This window comes from Amphiprion ocellaris, chromosome 11 (assembly GCF_022539595.1).
Source record: "Amphiprion ocellaris isolate individual 3 ecotype Okinawa chromosome 11, ASM2253959v1, whole genome shotgun sequence".
In the NCBI taxonomy this organism is placed as follows: Eukaryota; Metazoa; Chordata; class Actinopteri; family Pomacentridae; genus Amphiprion; species Amphiprion ocellaris.
Window position 1 is genome coordinate 5,561,095 of NC_072776.1, and position 27,756 is coordinate 5,588,850.

The following is a 27,756-nucleotide window of genomic DNA, read 5'->3' on the forward strand; positions in this document are numbered from 1 at the left end:
TTGACAGAAGTTTCTTTTTTTTTTTTTGCCTAAATCATCTCCTCGTGTTGCTGGCCACCTCTGGTAAAATTGCCTACATCCTCAGTTGAATGGATCATGCGATTCTACCCCTGTAGTATAATGGCCTCACTGGTTCAGTTTTTTGTGTTTCCTGAAAAACTTGAAAAAATGACTTAAGTCATTATTTTTAAGAGGGTGTCGATTTCTAAAGCTCAAAATGGTGTACAATTGGTTAATTTCACTATGGTTCTACAACTCATAAATTTAACTCCTAGTGACACTCCGAGTGACACATAAACATTGCGACCCATACAGTTCTGGTGTCAAATCACTTTTTCAGTTTCCACCATTTCTCGCAGTCCCTCAGCTTTAAAGTTTCCACAGTTTAGATCACACCTGTTGGCATCAAGGTCGTTCCGGATGAGCCAGACCTGCGCCGACTCGATTTGATCCCAACTTTTTCTGACATCTGGACGACGTAAGCAATGACATTATCTAAGATCAAGACAGCGGCAGTTGTTTTCCAGGGACTTCACGGCATCAGGTCATGATGGGAAACGTGTGACTCACCTGATCTAACAGCTGATAGGTTTAGATGTTCACTGAACTGTATGGTGTTTGACAGAAACAGTAAATTTTACAGAGGTTTTAAGTATTTTAACTATATACACTACTGTGTTTGGGGTCACCCAGGCAATTCCATGTTTTCCATGAAAACTCACACTTTTATTCATGTGCTAACATAATTGCACAAGGGTTTTCTAATCATCAATTAGCCTTTCAACACCATTAGTTAACACAATGTAGCATTAGAACACAGGAGTGATGGTTGCTGGAAATGTTCCTCTGTACCCCTATGGAGATATTCCATTAAAAAGCAACCCTTTCCAGCTATAATAGTCTTTTACCACATTAGCAATGTCTACACTGGATTTCTGATTAATGTTTTCTTCACTGAAAAAAATGCTTTTCTTTCAAAAATAAGGAGATTTCTAAGTGATCCCACATGAAATCACACATCACAAACTTTAGACAACATGTAGTTCTGCTGCGGTGACACTGGGTTGATTTCATTCTTTAAATATTTAGCAACAGAAAGAGAGGAGTGTTGTAATAACATCCAGACAAAAGTTTCAACTCTGACAGTCTGTCCTGTGTTCTGAAAGTTTACTATTTGTACTTAAAGGATCAGGATGTCGTACCACGCATGTTTTTTGGTATGATTCAATACAGAAGAAAAGGGAAGCAAAATATTGTGAAAGGAAATAAGATCACAGTTACTCATTCTGCTTTTTCCAAAATCAAACTTTATGACAAACGTTATTACTAAAATCCATGTCAGAACCCTATCTTGGAAATGTCCACAAACATATAAAAGTGCTGACCAGATTTCAGCTTAGCTTCGACACATTAAAAGCTGTTTACACAAAGAAAGACTCAGTGACGATGATTCCAGGATGCAAAACAACATTAGCAATACAAAATCAAAAGTTAGTGGTATAAAAAGACCCAAGTGATAAATGTTTCCCCCAGCTGCAGTATTTTCAGAGTAGTTTTCGTCTTAACCCTTTGTAAAACTCTGAAAAAGGCCATATATATATATTCACATTTTGATGTCCCTTCATATGTGGGACAACCTTGTGTCTGCATTCACAGAAGCAAGGCTGCTGACGCCATGTTTCATGTTTTCAGACAGAAGAAGATGAAAACTGTTTTTGACGACACTTTGGTGTCCAGGTAGGGATTATTTACAGACAATGGTAGTGCCTCATGACTGTCACAAAAAATGTCATGAGTTTTACTTCAAACCTTGAAGAATTATAAAGTGTATTACATACACCTCTCAGCCACAGTGCTAATCCAAATGTGCTTATTTACAAAGAAAAGCAAATGTGGTAAAGCTTCAGCTTTCACCTTAACCAGTCTACCCCAGAGGCAGTTACAGAAGATACATTACCTTTTAAAGCAACGTGATGTAAGAAAAGAGCAAATTTTACAAGGAAATCACAGTTGTCAGTCGTCCAGAGATGCTTTCATTTCATACATCTTCATGACTGTTGCAATTGTAAGTGTTGCAATAACAGGTTAAGCTTGGTAAACTGGCTGTAGTAAATTCATCTGTATTAACATCCTGTAAATTATGGCACATACAGTATATAGTATAAAGCTCAGTTGTTAAATAATGAAACCTGGAGACTGAAAAATGGATCTTAGAGTGTATAAAGTGCAGTGATTGGGCTCAGGGTAGTCCAGCCCGGCTTTAAGCACCTGCGAATCCGACCTAACTTTTTTATGCTTTAAAAAATTTGTCTTGTTGACATTTTAGTGTCAGCAAGAAATTTTTATTCGGGTGTAATTTTATCAAAAAGAGTTTCAGTTTTACTGATCACATTTAAACACACTGCGTATTGTTGGAACACTTGCAGTCCCTTTTCAAAAGCACATTCCATTAGTGGAAATACAGGATGCAACTTGCAGGCAAACAAATCAGGATGGGCACGATGCCAACTCCTCGACCAACCACCTCGTCACACACAAAGTACTTTCACATTGTCATTCTGGAGCTCATCTCATGTCATACAGATATTCTCGGTTCCCTCTCCTCTTCGCCTACGTTCAGCCAACTATCAAAAACAAAAAGATAAGGAGAGACACATCAAGAATGACAAATGTGAATAAAGAACAGCAAACACAGTGGCTGTTTACAAGTGTTGGGCAACTCTGGTTGGACCAGTAACTCTCAATCACAGTAAAAAGATGTGGGATTACGACACTCACCCTGAAACTTTCCTATAGCGACACAAGAACAGGGAAAGTACAACCACCAACACAAAGGGCATCACTCGACACAAGGTCCGGATAAGGGCTGGAGACGTAGGTTCTATAGGAAATTAATAAAATTGCAATAAATATCAAACAATCAGCAACAAAATTACTTTCTTAATTGTTTAATGTCACAAATATCACATTAAAAATATTAAGCAAGACCTGTAATTTTAAACAGTTTTACAATGTTGTATTGTGGCTGTTGCTGCATTTACTTTAAACATTATATTGCTTTAATATGTGATCTATACAGGCTGCTTGTAATCTTCTCCAAAACAACCATTAAAAATAACTACTTACCAGGTCCAGTGCCGTATATCATAGAAATATTCTCCACTGGTGAGAGAAGACATGAGTTAAAATTGTAACAGATTATACTGGAAAATCACAAATGCACAAATATTGTTCGTATGCAAAATAAATAAATGAGTGACTCACCAGAAACAGTAAGATTCACCAAGGAGCGTGTGTATACACCTTTAACCCTGAATATACATGTGTACATCCCCTCGTCCTCCAGTGTGATGTTCTTCAGGAGAAGGGAGCAGTCGCTGCTGTTCTTTGACACAAATAGTTTGGCTCTGCTTTCGTAGTTGTTACTAAAGTCTGAAGTGTTCCCAGTGTGTTTAACAATACACTGTGTTTTCTGCCACTTAAACTCCAGATTCAAAGTTCTGTTCAAGCAGAGGCACGGCAGAATGACTCCTTTTCCAAGAAAGCCTTCGACATCTTCCCTTCTATCACCTACAGAAAAAAGGGGAACAGGTATTAGTCCAGTTCACAGAATCTCCTGAAAATATTCATTTTAACTGACATTTCTGAGCCCATAATGTAAGTTCCCCTGCTGCATTATAAATGTGTGTTAACTGACCTAAACTTGAATCAAAAATATAAAACCAGCTGATGTAAATTCACTAAATCAGAGGGAAAAAGTTCAATAAACCTGAGAGATTAAGTTTAATCAATAAATTTTATTCAAACTGACAAATATTCCAGGTAAATCAGACATCACATTCTGAGTTGGAAGCAGCACTTTTGGGCTTCACAGCTATATATTGATATATCTAGATTTTTTTTTACTTTCATTTAAATGGGTGAGACACACAGGATGGATAAAGTTGAGCATAAATAAAATATAAAATTTAATGGTGTAAATGTTTTCTTGGCATTGATGTCTTGTTTAAAGGTCTCTGCTTCTCCTCTGTATGAACTTAATGCTTATTCCTGTTGTACCTGTTTTCACTTACTTCCTGTTCAACATTCTGCATTGTACTCAACTGTTTCTGTTTAGTATCAACAATCATCTTTCTTTATTGCTAAATATCAATGGATCCCTGACCTGCCAACATTATTCCTCACACACTCACATTTGCTTTCATTTTAGCTGTCTTTTACCATCAATGTGTTTTGTATTGTGGTGCTTGATGTGATTTTTCTTTTATATAATTACTAAAATAAAGGTGAAATTTCCCCAGCTGTGAAGAGCAATAAAGGATTATCTTATTGTCTTTACATTAAAAAACATATTGTACATAAAAGATCATAAAACTTCAACAGATGTTTGCTGTTAATCTTCCCCTCTCTTGTTTCTGCAGGAATGAAAATCAATTTAAATTACATTATAGATCCCCTACGTTCTGCTCATTCCTGTCCAGATTTCACTGACCCAGTTAATATACAACTTTTCCCATTGTGGTTTTGCTGTTCAAACAGAAACACACAGCCACTCCTTGTGAAAAATGGCAGACTCCTGCTTTGTTTACATTTCTAAGTACATGAAGAAAGAAACCAAAAGAAGACAGTTGTTAGTTATTTAGAATATGTAAACACAGTCGTGTTTCTTCAGTCTTGCTGATATCTAACAACTGAAATTAAACTAAAATACAAATAAAGATCTGCTTTGATCTTCTACAGGCCTTCACAATGTGAGTGTGTTTGGTTCTGTGTGTACAAATAAGCATCTTCAGTTAAGATTTACCTTCTAACTGATATTAGTTGTTTCACATAGGACAATGAATGTTACAATAAAATCATATCTCTGCAGATTTCCATGAGCTTTAGGCACTGCACCAAATATTAGGCTTATCATTTTGAATATTTCCTGTATTTACATTTGACATAGTTGAAATAAATGTGGGTCTAACACATGTAACACATTAGATTCAACAATAGCACAAGAAACTAAAACCACACCAATGCAAACTCAATCAAAAACAAAGAACACAACAGACTCTGATGACTTTCTCCACAAAGTAGCCTGAAGTCATCTAAAAGTCATTGTTGTCTTTTAACAGCCTGTTGGTATGAATGATGACGGGTTGCAGGATTGACAGCTAAAAGATGTGCTGCTGATCAACCAGAGAAGCTGCTGTAAATCTTTCTCTAAACATTAACGTCCAAGCTACAGAAAATATCCACAGTTAAATAAAGATACTGCATTTTTAGGGTGGGTGTCTGGTGAAATTTAATCAATGCTTCCTCTGTGTTCAAAAATGCTGTCAAATCTAATACATGTTTTCATAAATCTTTTACTTTGGCAGTGGCTATCTTGTAATCAATCCCATCTGAAATCTACAAGAACTTAAATATGAGACCACCAAAGTTGTTTTTGATCAGACTTTTGCTCTGATTTGATGAATCATTACATTGAATGAACTTGCTTGCAAAACATACATGTGATGGAATTTTACACAGTAAAAAGGATTGAATTTTTTGCAGTTAGTTAGATAAAGAGTGCTCAGTTTAGATAGTCATACCATGCATTTATCTAATAAGATACCACTTCTGATGTGTATCTTTTAGAGATAATAACTTGTGTGCACATTATCAGGCTGTAAAGTTTAATCATAAGGCTATTTCAGGAAGAGAAGAATGGTGCAATGATTATTTTTACACTGTCATGCTGCTCCAATTTAAGTATTTACATTAAAATTTCAGTGTTAAAAACATGAGTGATCTGAATGATTTGAAGTCATACCTGAGACCACCAGAGCCAAAAACATTCCCACCAAAGTCCGCATATTTCCTCTGCCGGTAGACATCTCCTGTAAGAATATATTTATGAATCAGTTTGTATTATTTTCCCGATCTGATCCGGTCGTGTTGTTATTGTAGTTACATTATACATCCGACATGTAGAGGTGATCAAATCTCCAGCACAATCCTCACATGACTGTCTTCAGAAGAGGAAAAATGAAAGTATTTAACGCGCCGGAATATCGCCAAATATGGAAATTATTGCCGAACCACGAAGCACCACCTCCCACTGAGATATAATGAAGGACGGATTACTGACACATCCTGCCAGAGTTTAACACGCCACATGGAAGCTATAATACAGTCCAGTTTGTGCAACTTTACAGTGTTGCATCACCCCAGGACAATGAATTGTAGTAAATGATTGGGTGGAGATCTTGTAAGTGATTTCCATTTTCCAAACAGACACATGGGTCAGACAAGTTCGCCTCTGTTCAGAGGGCCGGTTCTTCTGGCAGGTTCCCAAAGAAGAAGCGGCTCTTTCGGCTACCAAACGCCTCTTATTGTGGTATTATCTGAAGCCTAACCTGGCAAATATGAATGATTTGTGTTTTGATGAATCTTTTGCATTCAGTGTTTTTATGAGGAGCTTCATAATTTCTCATGATTGCTGCTCCAGCCCCTGTTCTTCTCCTTCCTTCTCCCTCCTTCTTCCTGTCTGTCATCTGTCTCTCTATCTTCCCTCTCAATCACTATTCCTGTCTCTCTCTCCTTGTCCCTCTGGCTCCCTCTTTCTGCATCTGTCTGTCTGTGCATCGGTCTGTCTGTCTCGCTTGTCTCTCTCTCTCTCACCCTCCTGGTCTTACTGCCTGCACTGCTGATTGCTGGATGAATGTCAGCTGGACAGCTAGAATAGTCATTTACCACATTAACAATTTCTAGACTGTATTTCTGAATTATTCAATGTTGTCTTCATTGAAAAAAACAGCTTTTCTCTCAAAAATAAGATAAGAGAAGATAGTCCTTTATTTCTCCCAACGCCAGGGGAAATTCACATTGTTACAGCAGCTTATGTAGCAATAAACATAGTAGTAGTAATAAAATAATAATAAAATAAAAAAATAAAATAGTAGTAATAATATTTAAAATATGTAGAGAGATGAGAAGTGAGGATGAAATAGTACAGTATTGACACACTGTAAACAACACAATATAAAATGGCTTGAAAAAATTAATTGAATAAGTGCAAAGATGTAGCAGTGCAATAATGTCAGTGCAGATTTTATGATTTGGGGTGGTAATGATATAGTCCAGTTTATGTTAACATCAGCCAGTGATGCTGATGTTGTAAAGTCTTACAGCAGATGGAATGAAGGACCTGTGATAGCGTTCCTTCTTGCAGGGTGGATGTCTCAGTCTGCTGCTGAAGGAGCTGCTTAAAGACCCCACAGTGTCATGCAGTGGGTGAGAGGGATTGTCCATGATGGATGTGAGCTTTGCCAGCATCCTCCTCTCACCCACCTCCTCTATGGAGTCCAGGGAACAGTCCAGGACAGAACCTCCTCCTGACCTTCTGTTTAGTCTCTTTCTGTCCATATCAGTCAAATAAGGACACATCTAAGTGATCCCAAACCTTTGAAGGATAGTGAATACTGTATATTGATTTAGAAAGCTATAGAGGCTGAACACATTCAAATCACACATCACAAACTTTAGACAACATGCAGTTCTGCTGCGTTGACACTGGGTTGATTTCATTCTTTCAATATTTAGCAACAGAAAGAGAGGACTGTTGTAATAACATCTGCACAAAAGTTTCAACTCTGACAGTCTGTCCTGTATTTCTTACTGTTGTGTTTTCGTCATCATTTTCTCTTTATTTACACAGTTTGAGAGGGACAGGTCTGGCATCATTATTTGAATGCATGTAGAATAAATAAACGATTCACAGACTTCACCTGTATATAAACTCGTATAGCATTTTCAAAGATTGCCCTGTTGTAATTAAAACTATAGAAAACTGTGTACAAACTCATATATTTATCTGAGAATTTTTTAATAAATCAAGTTTCTGTAGAGGGCTGCACAGTGGCGTAGTGGTTAGCACTTTCGCCTTGCAGCAAGAAGGTCCCTGGTTCGCGTCCCGGCTTTCCCGGGATCTTTCTGTATGGAGTTTGCATGTTCTCCCTGTGCATGTGTGGGTTTTCTCCGGGTACTCCGGCTTCCTCCCACAGTCCAAAAATATGCTGAGGTTAATTGATCATTCTAAATTGCCCGTAGGTGTGAATGTGTGAGTGCTTGTTTGTCTATATATGTAGCCCTGCGACAGACTGGCGACCTGTCTAGGGTGTCCCCTGCCTTCGCCCGAGTCAGCTGGGATAGGCTCCAGCCCCACCCTGCGACCCTAGTAAGGATTAAGCGGTGTATAGATAATGGATGGATGGATGGATGGAAGTTTCTGTAGAGTCTTGACTATAAAGTTTTAACTCCTGTCCAGTGTTCAGGTGAGAAAAGGTTCACATCCAACTAGCTTATTCAAAGTTCATGATAGTGTTAGCCACATTAGCTGCAAAATGACATAACACTAAAGATTTTCTGATTGTTGTGGTGATATTGCCATCACTGTTACAGGTAATCCGCAGAGTTTTCACTTCCTCAGATGCTGGAAGTGCATGAAGACGCTTGTGTTCACTCTTGCAGCCAGCATTTGGTGTGTTTTGCTCGTAGATCAGACATTTCATAGTTGGCAGAAGCAGCAGTAGAAAGTAAATCGTTCAGAATGGCTCATCTGGTGTAGGATTATAAACTTTTTTAGCCTGTCAACTGTTGGTTCCTCGGTTTGGTCTTAGAAACTGAACAAAACTGTGACTGGCTCGTAAAGCTGGTTGGCCATCTAGTCGAAAAGGGGCTAGATCAAAGGCAGTAGTGAGCGTCTTCACATTCTCCATGTTCATTCTACACCTCCAAGTTTATATGGCAGATAAAAATGGATTTTTAACATATGAAGCCTTTAACTAATTTCTTTTAAACATTAAATATTAACTACAGATATTCTTTATATAAAAATGTAAACGTATGTATGCTTGTATGTGTGCAGTAAACTATAACCATGTACTAAATTACTCCACTTAGCTACAAATTCAAGATATTTTTCCCTGAGTATTTCTATTTTATGCTACTTAATACTTTATTTTGACCTTTTTTTGACCTTCTAGCTACATTTTAGACTCTGTTCTTTATAACAGGGTTTTTGAGTTGTTTACATAAAATTATATAATAAGACCATAAAATGCAATACACTGATGAGGAGAAGCTGCACAAATAGATTCATTAATAGTAACAATCAAATAATGCCACAAAAAAAAAACATATCAGTTACAGAGGGCAATAACTATTCAGCTGGAAAGCTCACCCTGAACCTGTCCTGTTGTGAAACAAGAACAGGGAAAGTACAACCACCAACGCAAAGGGCATCACTAGACACGAGGTCCGGATATGGTCTGGAGACGTAGGTTCTATAGGAAATTAATAAAATTGCAATAAATATCAAGCGGTCAACAACAAAATTACTTTCTTAATGGTTTAATGTCACAAATATCACATTAAAAATATTAAGCAAGTCCTGTAATTTTAAACAGTTTTACAATGTTGTATTGTGGCTGTTGCTGTATTTACTTTAAACATTATATTGCTTTAATATGTGATCTATACAGGCTGCTTGTAATCTTCTCCAAAACAACCATTAAAAATAACTACTTACCAGGTCCAGTGCCGTATATCATAGAAATATTAACCACTGGTGAGAGAAGACATGAGTTAAAATTGTAACAGATTATACTGGAAAGTCACAAATGCACAAATATTGTTCGTATGCAAAATAAATAAATGAGTGACTCACCAGAAACAGTAAGATTCACCAAGGAGCGTGTGTATACACCTTTAACCCTGAATATACATGTGTACATCCCCTCGTCCTCCAGTGTGATGTTCTTCAGGAGAAGGGAGCAGTCGCTGCTGTTCTTTGACACAAATAGTTTGGCTCTGCTTTCGTAGTTGTTACTAAAGTCTGAAGTGTTCCCAGTGTGTTTAACAATACACTGTGTTTTCTGCCACTTAAACTCCAGATTCAAAGTTCTGTTCAAGCAGAGGCACGGCAGAATGACTCCTTTTCCAAGAAAGCCTTCGACATCTTCCCTTCTATCACCTACAGAAAAAAGGGGAACAGGTATTAGTCCAGTTCACAGAATCTCCTGAAAATATTCATTTTAACTGACATTTCTGAGCCCATAATGCAAGTTCCCCTGCTGCATTATAAATGTGTGTTAACTGACCTAAACTTGAATCAAAAATATAAAACCAGCTGATGTAAATTCACTAAATCAGAGGGAAAAAGTTCAATAAACCTGAGAGATTAAGTTTAATCAATAATTTTTTTTCAAACTGACAAATATTCCAGGTAAATCAGACATCACATTCTGAGTTGGAAGCAGCACTTTTGGGCTTCACAGCTATATATTGATATATCTAGATTTTTTTTTACTTTCATTTAAATGGGTGAGACACACAGGATGGATAAAGTTGAGCATAAATAAAATATAAAATTTAATGGTGTAAATGTTTTCTTGGCATTGATGTCTTGTTTAAAGGTCTCTGCTTCTCCTCTGTATGAACTTAATGCTTATTCCTGTTGTACCTGTTTTCACTTACTTCCTGTTCAACATTCTGCAGTGTACTCAACTGTTTCTGTTTAGTATCAACAATCATCTTTTTTTATTGCTAAATATCAATGGATCCCTGAACTGCCAACATTATTCCTCACACACTCACATTTGCTTTCATTTTAGCTGTCTTTTACCATCAATGTGTTTTGTATTGTGGTGCTTGATGTGATTTTTCTTTTATATAATTACTAAAATAAAGGTGAAATTTCCCCAGCTGTGAAGAGCAATAAAGGATTATCTTATTGTCTTTACATTAAAAAACATATTGTACATAAAAGATCATAAAACTTCAACAGATATTTGGTGTTAATCTTCCCCTCTCTTGTTTCTGCAGGAATGAAAATCAATTTAAATTACATTATAGATCCCCTACGTTCTGCTCATTCCTGTCCAGATTTCACTGACCCAGTTAATATACAACTTTTCCCATTGTGGTTTTGCTGTTCAAACAGAAACACACAGCCACTCCTTGTGAAAAATGGCAGACTCCTGCTTTGTTTACATTTCTAAGTACATGAAGAAAGAAACCAAAAGAAGACAGTTGTTAGTTATTTAGAATATGTAAACACAGTCGTGTTTCTTCAGTCTTGCTGATATCTAACAACTGAAATTAAACTAAAATACAAATAAAGATCTGCTTTGATCTTCTACAGGCCTTCACAATGTGAGTGTGTTTGGTTCTGTATGTACAAATAAGCATCTTCAGTTAAGATTTACCTTCTAACCCATATTAGTTGTTTCACTTAGGACAATGAATGTTATAATAAAATCATATCTCTGCAGATTTCCATGAGCTTTAGGCACTGCACCAAATATTAGGCTTATCATTTTGAATATTTCCTGTATTTACATTTGACATAGTTGAAATAAATGTGGGTCTAACACATGTAACACATTAGATTCAACAATAGCACAAGAAACTAAAACCACACCAATGCAAACTCAATCAAAAACAAAGAACACAACAGACTCTGATGACTTTCTCCACAAAGTAGCCTGAAGTCATCTAAAAGTCATTGTTGTCTTTTAACAGCCTGTTGGTATGAATGATGACGGGTTGCAGGATTGACAGCTAAAAGATGTGCTGCTGATCAACCAGAGAAGCTGCTGTAAATCTTTCTCTAAACATTAACGTCCAAGCTACAGAAAATATCCACAGTTAAATAAAGATACTGCATTTTTAGGGTGGGTGTCTGGTGAAATTTAATCAATGCTTCCTCTGTGTTCAAAAATGCTGTCAAATCTAATACATGTTTTCATAAATCTTTTACTTTGGCAGTGGCTATCTTGTAATCAATCCCATCTGAAATCTACAAGAACTTAAATATGAGACCACCAAAGTTGTTTTTGATCAGACTTTTGCTCTGATTTGATGAATCAGGCTTAAATTTATTGCAGTCATTTAGATAACATTATAATTTCAGTGTTAAAAATATGAGTGATCTGAATGATTTGAAGTCTTACCTGAGACCACCAGAACCATCAACATCCCCACCAAAGTCTGCATATCTCTAAATACAAGTAGAGGTGATTAAATGTCCAGCACAGTCCTCACACGACTTTCTTCATGTAGCAGGAGTGTCTTGCCCTTAAATCGCTGCTGAAGGTTGTCAGCCAATTGTGTCTCATTCACCTGGTATAAAACTGGATGGTATCTCTCTTCGCTCACTCTCTCTCTCTCTTGGAGGCTGAGGACACATCCCTTCCGGTCGTTTCACTTCCTTCAGATAAGGACAAGCGAAAGTTATTAAACGTGCCGGAATATGGTCATATATGGAAATTGAAGAACCCTCCCAATCAGATATAATGGATTACAGGCACATCCTGCCAGAGTTTAACACGCCACATGGAAGCTATAATACAATCCTGTTTGTGCAACTTTACAGTGTTGCATCACCCCAGGACAATGAATTGGACAGGACAATGTGGCTTATTTTAGTATTAGGTTTGTTTCCCCTTCAGTCTGGTTAAACGTTTTCTGTATTAGTTTTTACTTTGGTGTGTTTAATAAAGCCCTTTTCTTTATTCACTTGTCTGCCAGTTTCTGTCTGCACCTGGGTTTTCTGAAGTATTGTCACTCCCTGTCCAATCAGAGGCCTGCACTCTGTAGACGTCACATTATCGGCTTGACTCAGCCTGCTTGGAACCCTGGCCGAGTGGGTTCTAAAATAGCACCTGGTACAAAGTATTACGTCCGAATGGAAAACCTCACAAACCGAGCCGAGTAGGTGCTAATGGAAAAGCGCCATTAGAGTCGCGTCTTTTGCGCATGACCCATCACTAGCTCCGATCCAAACATCCTGCAGCCTCACACCGCCACCACCTGGGAGGAGCTGGAAACACTGGGATCACCGGGACCTGAACGCCTCTCAGCCGCCGCCGCGTCGACGCTTATCAACGCCTGTTTTAACGTTTCTCTCTCTTCAAACGGAAAAACCGTGAACATAACGGCGGTGCTGGATACCGGGAGGACGGTATGGGGGAGCTCACGGCGTTTGTGCTGTTACTTGCGGCGACCTTGACGCTTTCATCCGAGGTGAGTACGGCGGAGAAACCCGCAGATGCGGCCAGAGATAACGTGATTATGGAGCTTTCGGCCTACGCTCCCGTTTTAGCAAATAATTTTATTTATCCTTCCAATTGTAAACATTTTTTCTATACGATTCCATGTCATTTTCCAGGCTAATAATGTACACAGACTTACTGCGTAGAATAAACTGGCAGAGCAGTAATGCCAGCTATGCTACCGAGGCCTACCGTTAGATGTCAGTGATTGACAGCTTGGCCCTGCCATGTTGGATGTTTTTGTTTGTCTTGGGGTATTTTTACACGTAGCTATGTTTAATATTGTTCCACCAATTAGTCACAATTAGCTTTATTATCATTATTATTAAAGTAGCTGCTGTAAGTCAGTTAGCTAACTAGCGTACGAGCTAACGTTGGCTAGCTTTTCCCAGAAAATCACATAGACTGGCATGAGACCTGAGATTTGTTAACATAACGGTAAATCCGTCACTTTATCCAGCCGAAATTCTGTTTATGTACCATGAAACAGCTCAGTTTTGATGTGAATGACCCAGCTGTGGCAGCTGACACCGTCGGTTTATTTTTTCGGGTTTTTTTTTTTTTAGCATTGCTAATGTGTGGTGTTATTCGGTGCTGGCTCGGTCCAGCGGCAGCAGGGCGGTGAAACTGCTGAGGAGAACGGAAAAAGGATGCAGCCTTATTAGTTTCACACGAGAAGATGGCGCCTGCTGCTGCTGTGCTGGATCACAGAGAAATATGCAGCCCAGAACTAGCTGGAAACGACATGAAAGGGACCCGCAACGCCATATGATAGTCATTGCATGCTTAGTGGTGCATTTAGGAACCAAATAACGTGTCAGAAGAGTGTTTCTACAGTGCATTCTCTTCTACTGCTGCCCCTCTAGCCAAAGCCCTGTGTGCTGCAGTGAAAAATGTCTCCACAGCAAAATTATGCCATACCTGTGATTGTCGTGACACTACAGCTGTACTATTTTTGGTGGGACTCAACAGTGGTCTCTTGGGCCTTTGTCTGCTTTGGCATTCCTGTACTATTTGTTTTATCGGTCACACTGCAATGTCCCCCAAGGGTTCATATGATAAGCCTGGGGAAATCTGGTTTATTCTCTACCCATTTAATCCAATTAAATCTATTGTGTTGCACTGCTTTCACATTCTTTGCTGTGTGTTGTTCAGGCATCAGGCTGAGTCATAGAATTACAAGGCTTGCAGCCACAGCACTTAAATGTGATAACTTTATTCACCGCTAAGGGTTGTTTGACACCTCTGTGCAGGAGAGTTTCCATCCTTTTTGTTGTTGTATGAAGAGGTATGCCAAGTTACCTCAGCGTAATCCTAGCTCATTGAGACCAGGAATAATGTACTGGTGGTGCATGACATGGATGAATATAATTGCACCTTGTGGGACAAATGCGTTTGCAAGGAATGCTATTTGAAAAGCTTGAACTTGTGATGCAGAATGACAATCGAACAGCTATTCAAGGGCTGATATAGGTGTTGGCTGGTGTTAGGAATATTATTTTCAGTTCGTGTCAACTATCACATATTCTACAGAATATTTAGTTTCATATTCTGTAACCTGTGGTATACATTGCCTATGTTCATGTGTTTACATCTTACAGCTGCAAGGATGTCTGTTTCCGTTGTGGTTTGAACAGAATGAGCAAGCTGGATGTGCCATATGATGCCCTTGGATTAACAAAAATCGAATTTCACATCAAATCAAATGATGGATAACATTATGCGATGGGCTAAGTAGGTCAGAATAGAGCAATTTCTGCAGAGAAAAACAATTGACTATCCCATCCAGATTCACAGGGGGCTAATATTACGCAGGCAGACACAACATCAAGTCATTTAAGGACTGGCTTGGTGGTTGGCATTTTGTCAGTTTGTAGCATCAGCCTTCTCTGATGTCTTTCTGAAGAATCGAGGGCCCAGAAGACGAAACGCATTGATACTTCCTCCAATTGTTTCCCTCAAAACAAAGGAAGAAAAACCATTGTGTATTTTATTTTTTTTTAATTTGATGACAAAAGTCACTTACATGGAAATGGGTTGCTTGCACCTAGTATGAGCTCACAGTTTTTAATAGCTTTGGTGGTCTTCCCGACACTGTCATGTCACTTTCTCAAAAATAGCAAATGAGTAAAGCCCAACTTACAACCGGCACATGTACTGCCCTGTGGCTGTAATGCTTATCTGGTTTCTGTGCTCAAGGGGATGAAACCATGTATTTTGCCCAGCTTAGGCTAAAAGCAGTTGTTACTTTTATTTACTTATATAATAACTTAAATGTGCAGTGATATTATAAAGTACTTTAAAGAGGCCTTTATCCTTAAGACTTGCTAATCCCACTACTGTCTACATAGACGGCGTTGTAGAATGAACTGAAAGTGACTAAATATATGTAAGCTGCATAAATAAGGTGATATTCATGGTTAAGCTATTCTTAAGCCAGATTGATACAATCCATCTTCATCACTGTCCTCACTTTCCCCTTGTCCTCCTTGTAGGTGCCTGCCGATGACTCTGTGGGTTTGCTAACTGAACCCCAGGTGGCCATGTTCTGCGGGAAGCTCAACATGCACATCAACGTACAGAGTGGCAAATGGGAGTCTGACCCCTCCGGCACCAAGAGCTGCACTGGCACCAAGGAGGGCATCCTGCAATACTGCCAGGAGGTATTTAAACAGAATTAGACCGCAAACTGCAGAGACAATGAGACAGAAAGACAGGGAGAGAAGCAGCAAGCAGACAGAATATGAAGGCAAGTGAAGCAGTGAGAACATTGAAATCTGGCTTGTTTCTGCAGGTGTACCCGGAGTTGCAGATCACAAATGTTGTGGAGGCTAACCAGCCCGTCAGCATCCCCAACTGGTGCAAGAAAAGCCGCCAGCAATGTCGCAGTCATACACACATCGTGTTGCCATACCGCTGCCTGGGTAAGCAGTTTTAATGGTACAGGTGTGTTTTACTGAGTGTGTTTGTGTAAGGTTGCATGTTTGAACTAATAGCTGATTCATGGTGCAGTTGGCGAGTTTGTGAGCGACGCCCTGCTTGTTCCTGACAAGTGTAAGTTCCTGCACCAGGAGCGTATGGACCAATGTGAGAGCCACCTGCACTGGCACACTGTAGCCAAAGAGGTGAGGACAGACAACAACACAGCAATCACTGCCACAGCATGAACCTCCTGCTGCCTGTTATCCTCCCACTGCAACTTTATCGGCTAATGGCTTTTTGTGTCTATTTGTCTCCCTCCTGTTCTATCTGGTTTTCTAGTAGCTCCCCGAGTGACTCAGCACTCCTTAATTTCATCCTCCCCCCCAACTTAAATCTACTGTCAGCACACACTTTTGATTAGTGTTCCTTTTATCCTTGTCCCTTCCTGTGCAGTCGCTCACAAAGGCACTTGTCTGTCATATATTGACTTATTTAACCTCTATTATAATAAATAAGCCACAGGATCAGGCTTCAAGGTTCCACAATAAGCTGAAAGGATTGAATGCTATGTGATTTGATTTTGGATGCCAGCCACTTGAGGTCTTCTGGAAGTTTTGATTAATGTCTTTCATTAAAATTAGTCCTGCGGAGATCGCTACATGAATCTCCACGACTATGGGATGCTGTTGCCATGTGGTATTGACCGCTTCCGAGGAGTGGAGTTTGTGTGCTGCCCAGCAGAGGTGGAACGAGAGTCAGACAGCGCGGAGCTAGAAGGAGAGGAGTCTGACGTCTGGTGGGGTGGCGCTGAGACCGAATACTCTGATAACAGGTACTTTTGCTCGCACACGTCGACAAGCTGAACACACTTGTCGACGCAACGACTGAACCCGGCGCTTTGTCCGCAGCATGACGCGTCCATCAGACACAGAGCCAGCCACAGCCGAGGACGACGAAGACGAAGAGGCAGACACCTTTGAAAGGGATGAGAATGGAGATGGGGATGCGGATGACGAGGACGACATCGACATGACTGACGAACGGTACAGTGATGAACGCAATGCCAACATCGCCATGACAACCACTACCACCACAACAACCGAATCAGTTGAAGAAGTCGTTCGAGGTGAGAAGTGAAGTGGATGCACACGTTTTTCTCAGTCAAGGGTTGTTTTTCCATCATGTGTTGCTTTTTTGATTCACCTTTTGTGTTTTCCATTACATTTAGAAGCTCACATGTTGCATTCATTTTTGTTTTGAGATTTAATTTGCGTTTGCCTGTGTGTACATGTCTCAGCGGTTTGTTGGGCTCAGGCTGAGTCAGGCCCGTGTCATGCCATGCTGGAGCGTTGGTACTTCGTGCCTGAGCAGGCCCGCTGTGCTCCCTTCTTGTTTGGGGGCTGTGGGGGCAACAGGAATAACTTTGACTCGGAGGAGTACTGCCTAGCTGTCTGCAGCAGCTCGTGTAAGTCCCAGGACTGGAGCGAAACCCTGAAGTGTCAACGTAACATGCCTGATTCCTGTCCTCAGACTGCTGCAGATTGTTTCTCTGTCTCATTCACTCTGTCTCTCGCTGTCCCACGTGTCTGCCGCCTCCAAACCACTCAGAGCACTGCAGCTGGATTCAGTTGTTATTTCTACAGTCTTATGATATTATTTTCGCATCAAGATTTAGTCACATCCCTAGAAAAAGTAGAGGTTAGAAAAACTGTAGCCATGAAATCACCAATCTCCTCGGAAAAGCATATTTTATTTATTACAGAAAGGAGATGTTGAAGTTTGTGGTAAACGTGAATCAAAGTGAAGTTTTAAAATTATATGGCCTGCAGTTTACATTATTTTCTTGTTGTGAACAACTCCAATGAAAACACCAACTGTTATTCCCTCTGAGGACACATATCTCTAAAAACAGATCACAAATACAGTGTTTAAAGGAATTTTTGACCATTCTGGCAATTATGTTTATTTGCTTTCTTGCCGACAGTTAGATGAGAAGATTAATATCACGTCTATATCTGTTTGAAACTGCTGCCAACATCCAGGTAGCTTATCGTAGCACAGACTGAAACAAGAGAGAAACAGCTTAGCAGCTGGCCTGACTGCTGACATTTTTGTGCTAAGGTAAGCTAATTAGTACCTGCAAGTAGCTTCATATGGAGGAGACACACAAAAGAGTGGTACAATTATCCCATCTAGCTTAAGCTAAGAAAATTTACAAAACAAATTCCCCCAAATGTTAAACTATTTAATTTCAGGGCTAAGATATTTCCTGAAATAGCTAGGCACTGTAGTTTTTAGCAAATGTCAGTCAAACTAAATAAAACACTAACTGTGGACAAACTGATTAATTAGTGTTTAAGCCAACCAGAATGATGACTGAAGGATTGAATTAAACTACTGTGCCCATATATATATAATGAAGGAAACTGCCCCCTAGTAGAAGACTTGATATATTTATGTTTTTAATAGTTGTGAACAATAGTAAGAGTCACAAATAATTAATTCTGTCCCCGTTTTTGTGGGATTTGTTGACAAAAGGCAGAAAGGCCAGCTTAATCCTTTCAATGTCCATTTTATCATGACTTAGTGAGCAATTTGGCTGATGATTTTTTTGAGCACTCTAGTAAAAAGAAAAATGACAAGAAATAATGTAAACGCCAGCACATGAAGTGTGTCCCTGATGGAAAGTGGCCATGGCACAGTTATTCACCTCCAAATCATTTCATTACTCAATCACTTCTAACAGGTAACACTAACTGATACTTCTTACAGCATGTGGACGAAGCAGCGTAAACACTGAGATGTGAATGTCACCACGCGTCTGCATGCGTTTCTATACACGTGTGTCTGCATGCTTTACACTGTAGTTTGCACTTTTAAGGTCTTGTGTCTGCTGCTGCTGCTGCTCTGTAGTCGTCTGAGCCAGCAGTTGTGGGTCTGTAACGATGTCATTAATATGTCTTAACCAGCTGAGCGTGTTTAGAGCCTTTTAGTGTATGTGTGTGATTTGGGGGAGGGGATTTCTAAAGGTTATCGTGTTGATTTGCTGTTTCCACTCAGCGAACTCCCCGGTGGTTCAGTCTGCCCTGATCCTGACAAGGCACTTTGCATCTTATCTCCAGGCTCCCACATTAAACAAAGACAGGACTTACACACACACTTAGTCTGGGAAACTCATCAGACTGTGTCCCCCGATGACCTGTGTGTCTTTAATGTTATACATGTGTAGACTTTAAAATTATTTTCTATGTGTCTAACCTATCGTTATGATTAACCCACTTGTTCATCAAAGAACTGATACCCTGTGTGATGTTTTCTCTATGGAATGCGTTGTGTGTTTCAGACTGACAAGTATCAGTGTTTTCCTGTTCATTTTCATACGTCCTCTTTGTCACTCTCTAAGCCACTCTTCTTCATGCCATGTCATTCTCTCCTGTGCCCTTCACTCTGATTTCTGCTGCTCTGTAATTGATTCCTCTTGCTTTGTTCTCTGCCAGTGCCCACCATGGCTCCCAGTCCTCCAGACGCCGTGGACCGGTACCTTGAATCTCCTGGCGACGACAACGAGCACACTGACTTCCAGAAGGCCAAAGAAAGCCTTGAGGCCAAACACCGTGAAAAGATGTCCCAAGTATGTGTGTTTTTCTTAAACATTTCTCTGTGGCTATTTTCTCTGTTAAGAAGACCAAATGCGTAATCTAATGTGACAAAGCTTGAATTTGTCAGTTTAAAAATGGTCACTTTTGTCCTTCTCTTTGTGTCCAGGTGATGAGGGAGTGGGAAGAGGCTGAGAGACAAGCCAAGAACCTTCCTCGCGCTGACAAGAAAGCAGTCATCCAGGTAGGAAGCATCTTATTACTTGCTGTAATTGTGTAAGTGCCAAAGGTGTTTTATATCAGAAACTAATAGTAGAATGTTTCCATTATCTTGGCAAAAGTTAGCTTGAAATTAAACCAAGCGTATGTTTGTGACTGCTGTTGTGGAAATCTGGATGAGCTGCAGTAAAAGCAATCAAAGTGCAACAGTATTTGTCTTTTGTGTTTTATTAAAGTATATTAAACAGTAGGAAAGAAGAGAAATGCAGAATGAAAATTTCAGAGCTCATACACCAGGCTCGCTTTCAGAGGTCTGACTGAGACAATAGACACTACAAGAAAATACAAGTTGTAGTAGCATTTATCCTTCGAAAACTACAGCTTCAGCGTTCTCGTGAAGATAACAGGAACTCCCTAATCGAGGAGTAAAAATTATGAAAACCAGACTATGACAATAATGAGACAAAGGTTGTGGTTGTTATATGATAAATTGACTAAAAAGGAAGGCAAAACAGAAATTTTGCTACAACAACTGCTATGTGCAGGAGAAATTCAAATCAGATCCTTCATATTTAATCTGATAGCTTGAATGTAATTGAATGAATTTAAAACTGATAGTAGACGATAAGCTGCTTCAAATGTGAGTTCTTCCACCAGCTTCCTGCTCAAGAGGCAACGATAGATTCATGTATTGCAGGATTTATGTCAGAACAACATACTACATCAGAAGAATATCTGTCAAACATATTTAGGAGGAAGTACAGTAGAAAAGTTTTAATCATTTAGTGAAAATGATCAAAGTTACTTAACAGCTGTCCCCTTCATTCTCTATGGTTAATGTGTATTTCCTGGCATATTGCCACGTGCCTGCTCAAATGTATATTCAGACTGATTTCCTGCATGTAATTGCAGCATTTCCAGGAAAAGGTGGAGGCTCTGGAGCAGGAGGCAGCAGGAGAGAGACAGCAGCTAGTGGAAACCCACATGGCCCGGGTGGAAGCTCTGCTCAACAGCCGCCGACGTCTTTCTCTGGAAAATTACCTCAGTGCCCTGCAGGCCAATCCTCCTCGGGTAAACACACACATGTTCACACACACGTCTGCACTGGTCAATCAAAGGAGCGCTGTTACATTACCTTATAGGTGTGTGCATGCTCAAAGGACTTTTCTTAACGGAGTAGTTTAGAGCCAAGAAAATGTCTCCTATGTGTACGCAGAATAAAACAGCACACATTATACATATGTAAAAACAATTCAATGCAGTGTAATAATCCCTGTAACAACTTACAACACTGTCACCACCAGCCCCGCCAGGTACTGAGCCTGCTGAAGAAGTACGTCCGTGCAGAACAGAAGGACAGGCAGCACACACTGAAGCATTACGAGCACGTTCGAACCGTTGATCCCAAGAAGGCCGCTCAGATCCGACCTCAGGTACTCGCACACAAGCGTCATGAAAGGATTTTAAAGTCCTGCTTTAGTTCAAATGACGGTTTGAGAATTGAACTGGAACTTTTCAACTTGTTTTTGACATCTAGGTTTTGACCCACCTTCGTGTGATTGATGAGAGGATGAATCAGTCTTTAGGTCTGCTCTACAAGGTGCCCAGTGTGGCTAATGAGATCCAAAACCAAGTCGGTAAGTGTTTGTTTATACCTTATTCCTCAAGGACTACTCCACTCGTTGGACAAACACAGTCAAGTAAACCCTGTTTGCTTTGTGCTATTATTATTTACACTTGATAGAAGTAGAGTCTTTATATCCTTTCAGAATTTCCTGATTGGTTTTATTTCATCATCAACTGGGTTCAGTTATCAGAATCATGTCATAGAGAGGGAGGTACTTTATTGTGTAGTTGTACTAGTGTTATAGTCATGGAGTGATCTGTGAACATTCCTAGAGGTGAATTCATGTGCTAAAGTCCATTTTGCAGCCTTGTGATGTTTTGAAACTTACTGAAGTTACTTTGTTGCCCTGAGAGTCCACCAAGTAACACCTTTAAATTTCACTCAATAACACATTGTAGCTTGTTACTTTAATCCGTACAAAAGTCTCTAGGCGTGATCTTGCTAACTGGGGATATAGGGACTGGAAGTATTAGTACTAGTCGTAGTTTCAGACAAAAATGTGTTTATAGTTGATTGGTTGAAATCTAGACCATCGTAGGGAGGACGTCAGAGATGGGAACATGCAAAATTGTTTTAAAATCAGGCAAAATTGTGCATATTTTCTAGGGAGACATGTTGCAGTGGGTTGTACACATGAAAAGTGCAAAAAAAAAAAAGCCTCTCTAACCTCCAAAACCCAGTCACAGTGTGAAGATGGTGTGAATTTCAGATCCTTGGTTTTTAAGTTACAAAGAATAGGTGACTCAAACACCCTGTATTTGACATTGGAAAGGTTTCAGTGGGGATGAGTTTGAATCCTGTCCAACATAAGCATAAATCCAACTCTACAGTCACAATGGACAGACACTGTGTTTATCAGGAAGACACCAAAAATGTCAAAATATTTCTATAAATATGTGCCAGGATCTGCTAGCAGCCACAATAGATTGTATGATATTTGCCAGTTACACTCTTGTTGCTCTTGTAGCACAGTACAGTACAGTGTCTCTAATCAGTCTAATTCTGCTCTTCATTAAGAAAGAGGGTCTAATTAATCCTGCCTAGTAGCATCTTTAATGCACAGCGAGCCTAAAGAGACCAGTCTAATTAAGTAACCATAGAAGCTGTTGTAGTGCTGAGTGAGGACAAAAGCTAGTTTGTGTGTCAGGAAGTCCACTGATGAATGGTTTGCTGATAAAACCGCATCTTCACAGTCAGATTACCTTGCAGTAATCAGGACACTGTGTGAACTTCACCTGGCAGGCTTCCCCCCCCTTATCTCCCTCCCATCTATCATCATGCTGCGTCTCTTTCTCTCTTTCACGTTTACTTTCTGCCCTTTCTGTGTAGCGGTTATAATGCAGAGAGTTCAGTCGGAGCTGTCTCAGCAAGTCTCTTCCCTGCAGAGCGATGGGCGGGTGAGTGAAGTTGCATCCACTCACATATGCACTGAGTGTGTCCTGCATAAACCGCAATCTCTCACATATATTAATAGAATCACCTCTGTTAGACAGAATGATAAGCGCAGTGAAACAAAGTCGCCATGCACACAAAAACTTAGATGCTGACACAGTGTGTGGTGGACTCATTACACAAGGAGTACAGAAAGAGAAACAAAGAAGGCAGGTGATTACTACTAATATCCATGACTCTAATTAGGTACAGAGAATAAAAATAATTGTTTTCCCAGTAGTAAACTGTATCTGAAGGGCAGAAAAGATTTAGACTGTGAGATTGCAGTTGTAGAGATGATTAATGCTCAAATGTACTGTTTAATGTTTGGGCATGTAATTGCATCATTATGTAGAAGTCCTGTGAGTGACTTTATAGTGGATAATCGTCAGGATTGGAAAGCCTCCCACACCGACACGTCCTGATTAACATTCCTCTGTGTTTGCAGGTGGATGGCAGGGTGAGTTACGGTAACGACGCTCTGATGCCTGATCAGGCCTACAGCTCGGCCCCCATGGACCCCGGCCTGGATGGGCTGGGCTTCATTCACCCCGAGAGCTTCAACCAGCCCAACACAGAGAACCACGGTAACACAGAAAGCTGTTCCTTATCTAATAGAGAGTTTTACCAATTAAAAACCCAGAAATAAAAGGAATTAGGTGGAATTTAAACTCTTCAAGTACACAGAAACACCAACAACATGTGTGAAGTTAGCCGTGCTATTTCAGACACTGGCTGAATGATAAGTTAATATAAGACGTGAAATCATAACCTTTTATTTTTGTTTGACGTTTTATTCTTTTTTTCCTGCAGTTGAGCCCGTCGATGCTCGTCCAATTCCAGACAGAGGACTTCCCACACGACCTGGTGTGTACGCACACTACAGATGTTATCAACATGTCTACACCACATTACATGTTCTCCCATTTACATTTATTATATATCAAGAGGTATTAAAAATAACTACACTTGCTCACTGGGGTACAACAAGTCGGTCCATTTCAGACTAAAATATCTCACAATTACTAGATAGATTGCTGTGATTTTTGATCCAGATATTCTGGATGCCTACATGATTATAAGTACTGACTTGTGCCACCATCATGTCAGAATTTGTCCAAAATTACAGTAAAACAATCATTTATTACCAAATACCGTCAAAATCAACCCCAGCTATTCTTTAGACAAAAGCCAAACTTTAGTACATCTTTTTCTTTTCTTCCACAAAAGTGTAAAAGCAACCAAGCTACTACTTTCAGTTAATTTAGCCGATTTTTACTCAGAATGAGAGGATAAAAGTAAAAAAAAATTTAAAATCTGCTATAGGTAAAACAGAAATCCAAGAAAGCCATATAAAGAGTGAAATGTTCAGATCCTACTGGACCAATAGAATTGCATCTTCAGTTTCTGATAAAAGACTTTCATGGCAACCAATAACATTCTAACAGGTTCTAATACAGTAAGATTCATCTTAATGCTCATATTGAGGACCAGTAGGTTCGGGTGCTGTTATTGTATATGTGGCGTGAAGCAGGTTGTAATTCTTTTATAAGTTGAGCATTTCTTTTAACCATTCCAGCACTTCAAATTTGATCTCTGTGTAATTTACTGTCATTGACTAAAGTCTATAGGTGGCCACAACTGGACCTTCTTGCTGCCCCTGAATGGAGATTATTGGACATTTTATAGGAGATAGCTTAGTACAACTGCAAATACTATCTGGTATTCTCCCAGAATCGGCCCACCGACATTATCGGCCTGATATTGGCATAAAAATCTAATATTGGTCAATATTGTTATCGTTTTTTTGCCTATCATGAAAACCAATAAAATAATGCCTGGATTTCGCCAGCATTTACCATACTTATAGAGGGAGGGAGAGTGTGAACTGTTGTTTGAGACAATTAAAAAAAATAAATATGGCATTTTTTCCACCACTTAAGTTGAAGTAGTTTTCTTATTGCACAGACAATGTTAACATTTGGAAAGCCTTGTTTCATTTAAAAAAGCATCCAGTGGGGCATCACAATAAAATTAATCACGATGTGTTAATTCCACCAAAGGAGATATATGATGTTACCTAAAATTAGTTCAGTAGCCCAAATATATTGGTATTGCTTGATATTGGAATGGGAAATTGAGAGTTGGACAATATCGGCTTATTGGCAAAAAAGCCAATATCAGACATCCCTAATTATATGGTAACTTTTTCAGCACTGCTTTTTAATCTACTATATTGTATGAATTCACATGCTGTTGTTATGTATTTACTTATGATTTATGCCATAATACAATACACATCAAAAATATAGCACAGTATTTCTAATTCAGACTGGGATTTTGCATATTTGCACTAATGTTCGTTATTCATGCTTGCTTTTTAACATTCTTTGTCCATTTGTCTTCAGTATCTGCCCTGAAGCCAGAGGAGATGCCTGAAGTACGGATGGAGACTGAAGAGAGGCAGAGCACCGGTTATGAAGTTTACCATCAAAAACTGGTATGAAAACCATTCAGATCCAGAACTTAGCATCTGATCTCTGAATAATTTATTCTGCTCCTGCAGTGGTCTCTGCTTTGTGCACATAAATAGCGTTGTTTTGTAACGGCAGGTGTTCTTTGCTGAGGACGTGGGGTCCAATAAAGGCGCCATTATCGGGCTCATGGTTGGAGGGGTCGTCATAGCAACTGTCATCGTCATCACCTTGGTGATGCTGAGGAAGAAACAGTACACTTCTATTCATCACGGTGTGATTGAGGTAAAAGGCTGATTGAGGAGGCGCTGCTGTGAACATTAAATGCAGCTGTTTGTTTCGCTAACTCCCTTCACTTGTTCACAGGTGGATGCAGCAGTGACACCAGAGGAGCGTCACCTGGCCAAGATGCAGCAGAACGGCTACGAGAACCCCACCTACAAATTCTTTGAGCAGATGCAGAACTAAAGAGCTGCTCGCCAACATTTCCTGCAGGCGTTTCCCAGCCCCACCCTAGGGTCTGTTCCATTCTGCTCCCTTGCTCTCAGCCCCTACGCCTTTCACCCTGTTTTGGGGGGGAGGAAGGGTGTGAGGATTACCGCAAAGGCTGATTTTTAACATAAATCTTTGTATGTCTCGGTCAGGGGGGGTTGGACCAAAGGAAACTGACATGGAACAAAGCCTTCTTAATCCCTTATCCCTTGATTGTACAGAACAAACACTCGAGCTTACATTTCCCGGCAAACGGTTAGACAAGGGTTCCCTGTTTCACCTGCACATTTCAGCCAATCACAGCAAAGTCTTCATAGTGTTTGTACTGAAAACCCCGCTGACTGGTTATACGAGTCACCACAGCACTACGCTCACAGCCGAGACCATAAACGCGTAACTCCCAGTCTCTCCCCTTGTCGCTCCTCAAACTGCCCCACATGCCCCTCCACCCTCCTCGCTGCCCCACTCTCAGATGACAGATGAGGGCTCTCAGAGCAACCCGCCGTACGATTCAAGTGTTTCAGGTTTGTTTTTCAAAAAAGGAGGAAAAAAAATAGCAGAAAAAAATACATAATCAAAATATATAAAAGCTGAAAAATATTGAATGTTTTGTTTTCTGATTTTTTTTTTTTAATGTGTAATATATTAAGACAGAGATTAGCTGTAAGTATATGTAGTGCATGGCAATATTGATGACTGATAAAGTATACTTTATGTGGAGGAACTCCGGAGCGCTCCTCTCCTTAGATATTTTAGCAGGATTGTACATTTCTAGTGTCTTCTTTGTGAACCTGTGATATGAAGAAGAAAAAGAGTATTCAGAATCTGGTCTGCTTTGTCGTCACACAGACTTGCTTTAACTGAATCTTGGCTCTTAATGCTCATCTCCATGCTTCACTGTTGTGTTAGCTGCATGGGCAAAAACGCTCTCTACGTATGTAATATATGAAGTGTAATAGTATCCGAAAGGAAGATGATTGTGTTACTGTTTGCGTTCTATGCACTCTTGTCATTTTGGAAGTCCGATAATTGCCACCAAATATTATTGCTGTTACGTCTGATGCCAACTGTCGCTGCACTTTGGGTTTTTATTAGAAGAAGAGGATAAAGGTCAAAAATTTAGAAGGTTTTTATGAAAGCGTTGTCATTCCAGATTTAGCATTCCACTGTTTGTAAATATTTGGACGTCTGGCTCTAACTGGCCCATTTTCGTTTTATCGTCATCTTTCTTTCCAAAGCCTCGTTTGTCATATTTATCCCCTTGCTCTAGTTGTGTCAGCAATATTGTACAGTGCAGCACTTGAGAGTCGGCGAGTGATAAATAGAGACTTGTTGGGCCTAAAAAGATCAGACATTTTCCAGATGCTCCAATCTCCTTCTCCAAACACATTCCTTCACCAAATCTCTCACACACATTCTATTTTTCTACATCTCCTGTGTATACATGTACAGTGCTTCTGTTTGTCCTGTGGTGATTATTTCTTTGCCTGCATATCTGTTGTCGAATCTATAAAAGTCCTCACAAAGAGGCGACAAGTTACCACATCTTGCACCAACAGAGACACATTTCCCACTCCCTGAATTAAGTTATTAGTAGACATGAATGTGACATGCATATTGTGCATTTTTTATCATAGAAATACAACACATATCACCTCTACGCATTGTACCCACATGTGTACAGACACTAAATGAAGCTCTTAATCAGGTGAATGTTTAAAATTTGTATTGATGCTCACTCTGGGTGTCTTTGAAGCCTAGTGATTAAAAATGATGTTTTTTCTCATTGATTCAGTGACCTTCCTCCATGTGTAGTTAAATGAACCATTAGCTTAGAGTAAGAAAAAGCTTTCTACACTCACTATACCATGAATAAAATTTTGAATGTACATGTACCTGTCTGGTTT

At 39.7% G+C, this 27,756-nt stretch overlaps 3 protein-coding genes across 4 annotated transcripts; 1 reads left to right on the forward strand and 2 right to left on the reverse strand.

The window, feature by feature from the left end:
• Positions 1–1,284: 1,284 nt before the first annotated feature.
• On the reverse strand, positions 1,285–6,077 carry LOC118470229 (uncharacterized). Its single transcript, XM_055014963.1, has 5 exons — positions 5,804–6,077; positions 3,265–3,570; positions 3,127–3,162; positions 2,779–2,881; positions 1,285–2,624 (listed from the first exon to the last, which is right to left on the reverse strand). The coding sequence occupies exons 1-5, from the start codon at positions 5,865–5,867 to the stop codon at positions 2,576–2,578; spliced, it is 558 nt and encodes a 185-aa protein (XP_054870938.1). The 5' UTR covers positions 5,868–6,077; the 3' UTR covers positions 1,285–2,575.
• A 728-nt stretch (positions 6,078–6,805) lies between these two features.
• si:dkey-192g7.3 (uncharacterized) lies at positions 6,806–12,189 on the reverse strand. Its single transcript, XM_055015011.1, has 4 exons — positions 11,988–12,189; positions 9,701–10,006; positions 9,563–9,598; positions 6,806–9,317 (listed from the first exon to the last, which is right to left on the reverse strand). Exons 1-4 carry the CDS (start codon positions 12,028–12,030, stop codon positions 9,211–9,213), a joined length of 492 nt encoding a protein of 163 aa, XP_054870986.1. The 5' UTR covers positions 12,031–12,189; the 3' UTR covers positions 6,806–9,210.
• Positions 12,190–12,767: 578 nt separating this feature from the next.
• On the forward strand, positions 12,768–27,738 carry LOC111568091 (amyloid-beta A4 protein-like). 2 transcript variants are annotated; one of them, XM_023269570.3, is made up of 18 exons: positions 12,768–13,059; positions 15,584–15,751; positions 15,883–16,012; positions 16,101–16,213; positions 16,652–16,842; positions 16,919–17,136; positions 17,308–17,475; positions 19,508–19,641; positions 19,776–19,850; positions 20,738–20,896; positions 21,130–21,258; positions 21,363–21,462; positions 22,782–22,849; positions 23,332–23,470; positions 23,697–23,750; positions 25,292–25,383; positions 25,496–25,642; positions 25,724–27,738. In XM_023269570.3, exons 1-18 carry the CDS (start codon positions 13,000–13,002, stop codon positions 25,823–25,825), a joined length of 2,247 nt encoding a protein of 748 aa, XP_023125338.2. In that variant the 5' UTR covers positions 12,768–12,999; the 3' UTR covers positions 25,826–27,738. The 2 variants fall into 2 exon arrangements, with proteins under 2 accessions (XP_023125338.2, XP_023125339.2); XM_023269571.3 differs by lacking the exon at positions 17,308–17,475 and having other exon boundaries at positions 12,773–13,059.
• Positions 27,739–27,756: the final 18 nt, after the last annotated feature.